Raw genomic sequence first — 12,043 nt, forward strand, 5'->3', positions numbered from 1 at the left:
TTTGTTTCTTGTGGGCTCAGGAGAACATGGTGATTGAGAATGGAAGCAAGTGTGGTATAATATCCCTGGAGACCTGGGAAGTCACACAGCTCTCTTCCCTGTGGCTCTAAAATGTGAGGCCCCTCTGCCACCCCATCTTCTAATGGTATTGTTGAAGCCCTTCCACCCCATCAAGGGGCAAGCTCAGTCTCCATTGCACAGAAACCTACTTCAAAGAAGTAGCATTTGGCTATGTGCTGCCAGGTGCGTCTGTTTTGCTTCTTCATCTGCCGGTTAGAACCTCTGTGCCTGCCATGCTGAGGAAGGCCTAGTCCTTCCTGAGGCTGTGCTGCAGCACTTGCCGGAGCAGGACAAAACCACGCCACAGTGAAGCACTGAGTGCCGTGTGCTGAACTAGCTGGCTTAGGTCACAGAGCATAGGTATTTGGGTGATGGCTGGGTCTGTAGCTTTCATCTAAAGCGGTGGATTTCAACCTGTGTGTTGTAATCTCTTTGGGGCCCAGTATCAGATGTCTTACATATCAGGTATTTACATTATGATTTATAACAGCAAAGTTAGTTATGAAGTAGCAATGAAATAATTTTATGGTTGGGGTTCATTACAACATGAGAGACTGTATTAAAGAGCTGAAGCATTAGAAAGGTTGAGAACTACCGATGGAACGTTTTCTTGTCCCATCACAGACAGGGGAGGGATCCTTCCACACACAGGAAATGGTGGGTGGAATATATCAGGTCCTCAGACACTCCAAGTTCATTCTTGAGTCTTTTGGCCCTGGAGAAGGTAGGAGCCATGTTTTCTAGTACTCAGTACTGCTACATGACAGCTTTGCTTGGTGCTGAGCACCTTAATTCTCAATAGATACTTCCATTTCATAAGTCTCCCAGAGAGGCTCAGCACTGCCCCCTAAACAGCTTCACAGAACTGTGATTCACATATCTTGCCACCTTACCATATTTCCCTTCAGGTATTAGTTTCTTCTCAGTGGAACAGATTTAAGGATCAGTTTCATCACTTAAATTCTCCAGGTAAACCTGACTACTGTTGAGTGATCCAGGAGACCCATCTTGGTGCCTCGTGGCTGTCTTGCTTGATTCATCCAGTGTGTCTCTACATGTGACAGCTTGGTTAACATTGCTTTCCACCCATTGGGTTATGACCTGTAGAATCTTAGCCAAGCATTGTTTAAACACACCCTCGGGTACATCTGAGAAATATTGCTGTCAGGGCTTTGCTCCCTGGAGCATGAAAATGAAGTCAGGTTGAGAACCATTGGCTTTGGCAGAGGAATCCAGAAGAGTGGGGTTGGAAGGGAAGGCAGTGATAGCAGGAATACAAGCCAAGAGAAGACTACTTTTGGCTAGCAGGCCAGGGACAAGTAAAGAGGGAGTCACTAAATGTTACCAGTGAAAACACATAACAGAAGAGCACTGCCTATGACTTAAGGGGTATAGGACTGAAATGCGTGGTTAAAAGGCAGAAACAATTTGTGGCCTTTACTAAGAAAAATCACAGGTAGCTATCAAAAAGAGCTGGGGCCTCACTTTGGGCCAGACTCACCCTGGACTTCAGCTGAGACAGGGACTAAACAGTCACTTGTCTTTCAGCTTGTTCCTTACCTCTGACCATATCAGATCTGCTGAGTGAGTGTGAGGTTGCCCCACCAAACCAACTTAGTGACCAAAACAAGCCCAGACCTGCCTTACATTTTAGTTAAATGCATCTTTCCCTTAGAGGTTTCCCCTACCTAGGATATAAATCCCCAGAGGATTTATATCCATGAGTCAGCGTCTCTTACCAGGAAGACTACAGCTCCCTGCGGCTGATGGCTGCCATCTCCATCAGTGCGTTTCTGAGCCTGCCCACCAAGGACTCAAGAGAGTTCCATGGTATTGCCCTAGTTTAGTTAGTCCCATGACCTGGCTGTTAGATTCAACGCACAACTTCTTTAGGACCTGAGCTGGCCCTGGGAGAGAGCAGATCAAGAGCAGATCCTGACACCTCACTCAGGGGTGGCTTTATTTTGGGAGTCCCCTTTTCTTTATGGCCATTGAGGGCATCCCAGCAACAACCAGTTGCTATGAGGCTTGGAGGTGTAGGGATGACACTGGTCCTCTAGTAGGGTTCAGGGTCCTTCTGCACGGTGACAGGCCCTCCTCAGCAAACAGCATGCTTCACTGACAACTCTTCTCTCACCAGAAAAAGAAAGGAACACAGGAAAACTTGCCCATGCCCTCACACCCCATAAGTTCATGGCTCTAAGATCAGACTTGCTCTATACTCAGCACAGTTTTGCATGGAAGCCATCACAGTGAGTTCAGGAATACAGAAGACAAAGAATTCCAAGAACTGGCATCTTCCTGGTGAGCTGAGGGAAGCCCAATAACTATTACTTTTAAGGGTCAGATTTGCCCCCTGCCCCCAAAAATCAATAGAAGGGATTTTAGATTTTTGTCTGTACATTTTTATTTAGGAACAGTTAAAAGATTCGAAGTACCACTGAGGCCCATTCAAACTACACAAGCAGTTTTGTCCCTCATCCCATCCCTTATCCAAATCTGCAGATACAAAATCAAGGAAATGTGCAATTTGCATCTTGGAAATAGCAGCATCCCCATGGGGGACCTTAAGAGGCCCGGAGACTCAGACAGAAGAGGTCATCCTCGCACCTCCCACCACACACAGCCCACACCAAAAGCAAGGCTGTCTTTCTATTCAAATGTTTCCCAGGGTGAAGGATTTCTACACTCCAGCCAGGTGTGGCCCATGCCTGTGACTCAGTGCTTGGGAGGCAGAGGCAGGAAAAGCACCCAAGTCTGAGGCCAGCCTGCTCTACAGGGTGAGGAGGCCAGCCAGGGCCACACAAAAGTGTATGTGACAGAATATGCTATTTCTTAGTTTTTTCTTTCACAGCTGGTCGCAGTAGCAGGTGACCCTCACTTAGCACCAGGATAGTCGCTTCAGCTGTTCCTGGGAGACAGGAAGCACACCAAAGGCAGACTGTTCAAATCATCCCCAGCCATACTCAACAGTCGCCCCCCTCCCACCCCAAACAAAGCTGTCCACACTGAGATCAGGACACAAAGCAGGTGCTGGGGACCAGGAACCAAGACGTTGTCAGTAAGAGCACTGTAGGTCTTTGGCTGCCTTCCCAATTTCCCCAAGGGCTATGTCAGGACAACTCAAAGAACAATAGTCAGCAGAGGCCAGAAAAAGGTTGGCTCATTTTCTCTGTTTAATAACAATTATGACACAGTCTGACCTTCCTGGCAAAGCTGAACAAAGCCAGCTACTCAGGAGCATGGGAGAGAGGCCAGTGCCCTGAGTGACCACTCCTGCCCTTGGCCCACCCAATTTCACAGAGCAACCTAACTTATGCTGGAATCCGGCAAAGGAATGGGTGTTAGCTCTCCCTGCAGCCAGCCTTCTCATATGGGGCTACAGGAACGAGACCAAGATGTGTGGACAGGAGCTAGGGACAAGATCTTTCTGAAGCACTAACTGTAGGTTAGCAGGACCACATAATAGACTTCCGCCCACTGGACATGTCTCTTCTGGTGCTTGCTTGGGATAGAACAGAGCACTGGCAGGCCTTTTGATACTCAGTGTTTGAACAGGCTTTATCCTAGGCATTTTACCTTCAACTCGAGTTCTGAATAATCTGAATTACCCACTTTCCATGGAAGGGAACACATGTCAAAAGGTATAGATCAAGAAAAGCTATTAACATACAGGTGCCCACTGTGGGCACAATATGCCAGTCTCTTGACAAAAGTGGCAGTGATAGCTGGTAAATGTGCAAGCCCCTCTCAGGTGTTCTAACTTGCCATCTGCCCACCCTTGTAAACAGCAGGAAGACACCATGTAGTACAGCCCTCCCTCTGCTCTGCCTGATTCCTGCCAGAGCAGCAGCAAGGTATGTTTCAGGGAGGGAAGAGACAACAGAGTAGAAACTACACTGAATCCATTGAGTCCCACATCCATTAGAGATTGAAAAACCAAGGAAGCAGTACCTCTTCCTTGTAGCAACCAGAATCTGCCTTAGTCTGTAGTAGCCAGCCCAAGTGTACTCTCTGGATTTACATCCCTGCTCCAGACTTTAGGGAGTTGAGAAGAGGTGTTCCTGCTAGACTCTGAACTAGAAAAACCTGTTTTGGGTTTCCAGTCTGGGGGATCAAGTTTATAGGACTGCTGGCTAGTCTTAACAAGCACTCAGAACAAAGCAGGCTCTCAGTCCTACGACCATTCACCCTCTGAGCTGCTTCCACACCTTAACAGTACAGGTTCTGGACTCTAAGTACATTTGGGCTTGCCACTACCTAGATGCCAGCCATCCCTAGTGGCCAGGCACAAGAGAACATAGACTCTGAGGACCCCATTCCTTTTGGGTTTCTAGCTAGTAAGCTTGGTAGTGATGTAAACAGCAGATAGTACAATCGTCAGTTCTGTCATTACTCAGTCAAAACTAAAGCCAGCCATTCCACTGAAGACCCCTTCAACAGCCTTATTAGCCCTAGAGTATAGAGCTCAGTAACCTACCTACTTCACTGAACCAAGGCAGAAAAAACTGCAATGTGGATAATTCAGGTTGAAGTCTTGGGAGACCTGTACTTAGAAAGGCCTGTGGGCTCCAGTGCTATAACACATGGAAATCACCTCAGAAAGGTTTGGACAGGTTGGTGGTGAACAGTGTGCTCTTACGGGAGATGAAGCAGCTAAATAGGGATGCTAAAGAAAAGGCTTCAGTCTAGTATAAGAAAAATCAGGCAGCATGCCAAAATTTGGACAGGACGAGCTGACCAAAGACCTTTATGCATCTAGAAGACTACTGCAGAAAACAGCCTTGCAAATGAATATGAATATAAGTTCATCTGCAAAGTGACTTTAGTAAAAACACAAATTCTAAGTTTTGTTTTAGGATTTCCTTGGCTGGTTTCCCAGAAAGTGCCTTTGGGCTGTGATAGTGGCACTGACTGAGCTGCTCCAATCTGAGGGTTTTGGTCCATGTAGGAAGACAAAAAGCAATGGCTTAAGACAGGGACAGCTCAACACACACCTAGAGGACAACATGAGTCTCCAACCAGCAAGGTTGCTCCCCCACTCCTACCCTCCACAGGAGGCAGCTGTGTGAAAGATGTCCTAGGGCCAGCAGGAGGAAGGGACACAGGTATGACAGCTCCTGACAGAACAAGTCAAGTCTCTGGGAGCCATCTGGGTCTGGAGAGCGCAGCTGAGCTCCCGGTAGCACACACCCAAGGCAGCGGAGACAGAGTAGGGTACAGGTAGCGGCCTACGAGGTCCCACCCCACTCTCCTTGTGCTTCCAGAGGGAAGGGTGCCCTAGCACTAAGGTATTTTGTTCACCTGGCAGCCACTGTCACTCAGCCAAGAGAAAAGTGCAAGGACAGTCACTAGTAGACCTCAAAGTCATCTAGCGAAAGGACTCCCAACACTAACATACCCAACTCCCAAAGGAAAAAAATCTGATCAAAAAATTACAAATAATATGAAAAGCTTATGTATAAGTTTAGGTTTCTGTTAGAATTGGTTCTGATCTATAACTGAACTGACAAACATATATGAGTAGAAAAAAAATCAACATATAAGACCAGTAACAAAAAAAACTTAGAATGTACTGCCTCTGGTAAGTCCAAGTGAGTGCAGAAGATAGAGCAAGACTCACCATGTCACAAAGCACACCTTGTTAGGAGAAGCACATTCCACCCCACCTCAGCAGCCACAGCCAGCCTTCAATGAAGGTGCATAGAACTTGAGCCTCCAACTGTACAAGGCCACTGTGATGTCACATAGTAACCATAGACCTGGTAGCTGCCAACCTACACCCCAACTCCTGTCAGTGCACTCATGCTTGGTATCCAAAGCCCTTCCCTGGAGTGCCTAGGCCATGACCACCTCCCTCACCATTACCTATCAAACAAGGTCCAAACCACAACTTCCCTCCCCCATCCGAGAGCAAAGGAAGCAACCTGCTTCTCCCCTGACAGTCTTGCCATTACCAGCTCTGAGAAAGGTGTGCTGGGGCCAGGGTTACTGCAACTTCCCATCCAGAAGACTGCCTAGTGCCCGAGACCAGGCTGCTCTTTGTGTCCTGCATAATGTCCACCAAGTCACTTATTGTTTCTGTTCCATGTACATTGTTCAGACATTATTATAGTCTACCGTTCAGCTAGTGCAGCAGGGCTCTGGAGGTGAAGCCCAGCAGACATCCCGGCTCAGGTGAGACACAGATGCTTTCTTAGGAAATGGCTTCCTCTGCTGCTCCAGCTGCCCCATATACTGTTATCTCTTCACACACACACACTGTGTCCCCCTAGGGCATCCACATGAAGCTCAAATGTACATCAGATGAACAATTTATGAATAAAGTATCAAATAAGTATGTGTCCTGTATATATGGATATGTAAATCTGCACGTACATAAACACTAAAGGAAATGGTTTAGGCATCTGTTTTCTGGAGGAAAAAAATCACTCACTATTCATTCTTTCCAATTCCTCAAGGTTTGGGGCCAAATAGCTTCCCTCCCCAAACAGAAAGGATACAAAAATAGGCTACAAAACTTGCCAAGTAGTCAAAAAACCAAAATAAAAACTCCAATCAAATGCGAAGCCATCCCTATGGGAACAGGAAGGGCAGGAGAAACATCTTATAATGCTTCCAGGGCCCTGGGTTACAAAGAAAGCCCTCTTTCCTAAAAGGCTGAAGGCCACCATGTTCAGCCTCAGACTATTCCCCTCCCCTGGGAAGGGAGGGAGAACACCTGGAAGTTGACAACTGCTTCTTGGCCAAAGCTCTTGCCCTGCCTGTGGGTCTCCTGATGGGGTCTCCAAGAGGTAAGTGGGGCCATGGATCACACCTCCTGTTTGTCATCTTTCCCTCCCCTGCCCTGCTTTGTCTACTGCTCTCAGAGAAGCCAGCCTAGGAGAGACTGGGGCTTTAATGTTTAGTACAGTTCCCTAAGCAAGTTTTCCATTGTTTCAAAGGCACCATTTCTTATGATTTTAATTAAAAAGACATGAGGCTTAGGCAAAAGTAGATAGAGTACTTGTTTCTCAGGTTGGGAATATAAATGTAGAACTTTAAAACACCCTCACAGGAATCTGTCCAGTGATGTCCAGCACCTCTGGATCATGAAACCAGTAGCTGGCCAGGGCCCGTGGTGTGTGGCAGGCATTTTGCCAGGAATTCTGACCTGCAGGTCTTTGCGTTCAAGAACACTCTAGCTCTAGTCACTTCAAATCTCCCAAGCCCTTCAGCCTCATTCTTCCTCCAGCCACCATGTATATCCTTCTGACCTGCAGGAGGCATTGAGCACTTTGGTGGCCAAAGCCACAGCAATTGGCTCTACTTTGAACACTTTCCTTTTGTTCTAAAGGAGTCTGAATTGAAGGGCTGAAGGTAGCTACAGGTCAGTAGATTGGGCTTTACAACAATGGTTTCTTTAGTTGATCTGATAATGGAGAAGTTGGTCCATGATTCAAACTCCACAAAAAAGCAGAATTACAGTTAACTAAAGAGAGTGGTTAGCATCCAATGGTAATGTCATAGCTTGGTTGTGTTCAGAACTGAAGGTAACAGTGGGCTCTTTGTCAATCAGAACACAAGACAAGCCTGGCACAAAATGTGGCTTGCCTCCACTCAGTTATGCAGAGATCTCTTCCAACAATCTGTTCCCTTGAGAAGACAAGTAGGGCCAGGCCTGGTGCATTTCTGAGCATGCCTGTGACTCCTGCTGTTGCAGAGGATGAGGGTCCCTGTGGTCTCAGCTTCCCAGAAAACAGACATGGCATTGTCAGAGCTGTACTGCTTTGGTAACCCGAGTTCCTATGTATTGAAAATGTCTGTAGTAGGATGCTTTATTAAATGTATATAGGCAGCTCTATATGCTAACAACTTGATTCTGGATCTAGGTATATGCAATCTGAACTGCTTTATCCCTGGAAGGCCATGGAAAGGTCCTTCACTGTGGGAAGATGGGCTGATGAGAAACCATAGCTACTTGCTTAGAAGTGTCAGGCGGAAGGTGGTTGGGGCGGTGGCAGGTTCTGGGTTCAGCAAGGCTCCAGAGGCCCTCCTGGTGCCTGGCAGCTGGCCATCAAGATGATATGTGGCAGGTTTGGCCCTTCCACATGGCAGACAGCATCCCAGACTGGCCGGTCCTTCACAGTAATCAGATCAAATTCACTCTGTTTCTGAGGAGAAAACACATACCTGTCACTCCATGACAGCTACAACATGTACAGTCCCCAGGGATGCCCCATCTTCACTATCCTGGGCTAGTATCACTGGAGTTGGGGACTCCTTAATTCCATAAGGAATGCCAGGCCACTGTCCCCTCCAGCCTGAGGGGAGGCGAAAGAGCAGAGTGTGGATCAAGGACAAGATGCTGGCTTAGTTGGACAAGGCCTTCAGACATCTTGGGCTTCTGCCACTCACCTAGCCCATCACCCCGGCCTCTGACTCCTGATGTCTGTTAACCCTGTGTTCTATCAGTCCCGCCTCCTGCCCCTCGAGCCCTGAGCTCTGACATGTCATGTACACCTTGCAGGTTGGAAGTCAAGGTCAGGGCAGGTGATCACAGGCTCTTATCCCATGTATACAGACAGGGTCTTTCCACTGAGGCTGGCTGGAGAGCATGAGAAGCTATGGTACAGGTAACAGCCAAGCCTTGGAGGCTGAGATACTGCTAGGGTTTGGCCACCCTTGCCGCTCTGCTCTGCCATGCCTGTTACACTCATTCATCTCATCTCCAGTTTAAAACACACATGGTACAATACACATAACACAAAATTTCTCATCACAGCTATATACTATGTCTTAGTAGTTTTATGTACATTTATGAACCAACACCCTAAATAGAAGTTCTGTATCCATTATATACTGCCAATTCTTCTCAGAAGCTTACATTCTACCTTCAATCTCTATAAATTTGTCCAGACTTCATAAAAGTAGAATCATACAATATTTGTCTTTTGTGACTAGCTTATTTAACTCAGCATTATGTGTTCAAGTTCCATCCATATGCAGTGTATCAGAATTGTACTCCTTTTTATAATCGAATAGTATTCTATTATATATATGTCTATGCGTATGTGTGTGTATATATATATCTATCCATCCATCCATCCATGGCACATTTATCCATTCCTGAATTGTTAATGTATACAGCTTGTTTCCTTCTTTGGAGACTTGTGAATTCTACTGCTTTGAATATTCATTCACAGTGTCATTTCAGGCCCTCTTTTCAGTGCTAGGAGTGAGACTTAGGGATTGGATGAGAAGCCTGTACTTGTTTCTTGAGACCTGCTGAAGAGTCTTTCAAGGTTTAATCCCTTTACATCCACAGCAGCACTGTACCAGGGAACTGGTTTTCCCCACCTCCTCAGCTGATTTAAGTGTGACCTAGAATCTCATTGTAGACTCTCATTGTTTCATATGCATTTCCCTAAAAACAAAACATCTTAATCTTAAACCATTTTTATCTTTAAAAAAATAATTTTCATGTCTATGGATGTATTTCCTGCATGTATGTCTGTGTATTATAACATGTGGTGCTTGGGAGGCCAGAAGGGAGCTTTAGATCTCCTGGGACTGGAATTACAAATGGTTGTGAGCTGCCATGTGGGTACTGGAAACTGAACCCAGGTCCTCTATAGGAGCAGCCAGTACACTCAACTGCTGAGCCATCTCTCCAGCCCAAGATGTTATCTTTTCATGAGCTTGTACCTCTTGTTAGCTCTCTCCTTCTTAGAAGAAATGTCTAGTTAAATAATTTATCCATTTTTAATTGGCTTGTTGTTGGAGTGTATTTCTATGTATTCTGAATATTTTTATCAGATGCATGATTTTTTTTTCAGGAATTTTCTCTCATCTGTCAATTTTCTTTTTATTCTCTTCAGCAGTGGTTCTCAACCTTCCTAATGCTGCAACCCTTCAATACAGTTCCACATGTTGTAGTGAATCCCCCAACCATAACATTATTTCATTGGTACTTCATAACTGTAGTTTTGCTACTGCTGTGAATCATAATGTAACTATCTGATATGCAGGAAATCTGATATTTGACCCTGTGAAAGGGTCATTTGACCCACAAAGGGGTTGCAACCCACAGGTTGAGAACCACCGCTCTAATGAATGTCATTTAATACACAAAAGCTTTTTACTTTTTTTTTTTTTAAAGTTAGGGCCTCATTATGTAGACTAGGCTGTTTTGAACCTTACAGTCCTCCCACCTCAGCTTCCTGAACACTGAGATTACAGGAATGTGCCATCATTCCAGGCTCAATATCTTAAAATCTTGTTTGTTTTTTAAAATCTGTTTTGGTATTTTGAGATAGGGTCTTGCTTTGTATCCCAGCCTAACCTGGAATTCATAATCTTGTCTCTACTTCTTAAGTGCTAAATTAGAGATACAAGCCACCATGCCCAGTTCAAAGCTTTTAAATACTGATGCTGACCAATTTATTTTTTGTTGCCTATTCTTTTGCCGTTATAACTAAGAAACCTTTGCCTAACCCAAGGTCTGAAAGGTTTTCACCTGTATCTTTTTGTGTTTTATCACTTTTGCTTGCCTGAGCCAATTGTCTCTATTATGTATAGATAGTTTATACTATTTTCTTTTTTTTTTTGGTATTTTTCGAGACAGGGTTTCCTCTGTGTAGCCTTGGCTGTCCTGGAACTCACTCTGTAGACCAGGCCCGCCTCTGCCTCCTGAGTGCTGGGATTAAAGGTGTGCGTCACCACGCCCGGATATACCATTTTCCTTGTTCCGAAGCTGGCCAAGAACTGACTCCGTAGCCTAGTCTAGTCTCAAATTTGCAGTAGTCCCTGCCCTCAATCTCCCAAGTGCTAGAATTAAAGGCATGAGCTACCATACTTGATAAGTTTATATTGTTTTTAAAGCCTTTTGTTTCCTTGTTGATCTGTCTGATTTCTATTTTGTGTTGAGAAATTCTCAGAATATTGTCAGGGCTGGTCTTGAACTCATCAAGGGATCCTCTTGCCTTAGGCCTCCTATAGGCATATGCCATCAGATTTGGCTTCTATATGGTTTTTATGTCTACTACTGAAATAGACTATTAAAATCTCTTTTTGATTATTTTCCTTTTAATTCTGTCCATTTTTACTTTATGTACTTTTGGACCCAAGTGAGTATGTTAATAACTGGTAAATCTTGTACTAGACCTTTTACCAAAATATAATATCCTTATCTGTTATGTTTTATTCAAAGTATTTGGCCTCACCATAATAAAGCCATATTAACTTTCTCTATACTTACTCTTTGTATGACACATCTGAGGCAGGAAAGCCTAGGAGACAGTTTAGTTTGGAACCCATTTAGTTTCAACTGTGCACATACACACATATATAGCAATGCACTTGGCAGCCTAGTTCCCTCATCTGCATGTGCTGTGCACACATACTCTTTTCCCAAACACTGCACCTAACAACCTCAGAAACCTCTCAACTCCCCACCTACATCAGTCTACATATACTCCCATCTGCGAATGACAAGATGCTCTCTACTCCTAGTAACAATCAAAAGTAGACAGTTTGCTTCAAGTCTTCTCAGCTTATCTGGGTGTGAGAGTAGAAGGGTTCAATTGGTTTGGGGTACATGTGCAGTAAAATAAACCTATATATTCTAGTAATCGCTTATGGGAAATCCCCCACGTGCCCTCTCATGTCTCTGCAAAACTGAGTGAGCATTTCATTAAAAACAAATGCAGCATGAGGAGGGACATGCCAAGAAAAGGAGTGATTATATAACCTATTAAAAAGAGAACCACCCAAGTGTACCTGTTAGTAACCATGTCTCTTTTTGAACCATAAAGAATGCCTGGAACAATAATCAGGGCTCCTGTGTTTTCACTTAGGTGGTCCATTGTCAATCATGACAGTGTCTCCCTGGAGGGGCGTTATCTTACTGCTTCTGTACATCTGTGTGATACCTGAGTTTCAGGTTTTTGGATAAGAGACTAGGAACTAGGGCTGGTGAGATGGCTCAGTGGGTAAGAGCACC

General features: G+C 45.0%; 1 protein-coding gene across 5 annotated transcripts in view; it reads right to left on the reverse strand.

Moving 5' to 3' along the window:
* Positions 1-724: 724 nt before the first annotated feature.
* Positions 725-12,043, reverse strand: part of Zhx3 (zinc fingers and homeoboxes 3) — a 113,936-nt gene continuing 102,617 nt past the window's right edge. For 4 of the 5 annotated variants that reach the window (XM_029536726.1, XM_029536725.1, XM_029536724.1 and 1 more), the window contains one exon: positions 725-8,213. In XM_029536726.1, coding sequence (XP_029392586.1) covers positions 8,203-8,213 — 11 coding nt within the window. In that variant the 3' untranslated portion in view covers positions 725-8,202. The remainder of the gene's footprint in view (positions 8,214-12,043) is intronic. The other variant, XM_021193336.1, reaches the window with a different exon arrangement.

Source organism: Mus pahari, chromosome 3 (assembly GCF_900095145.1).
Source record: "Mus pahari chromosome 3, PAHARI_EIJ_v1.1, whole genome shotgun sequence".
In the NCBI taxonomy this organism is placed as follows: Eukaryota; Metazoa; Chordata; class Mammalia; order Rodentia; family Muridae; genus Mus; species Mus pahari.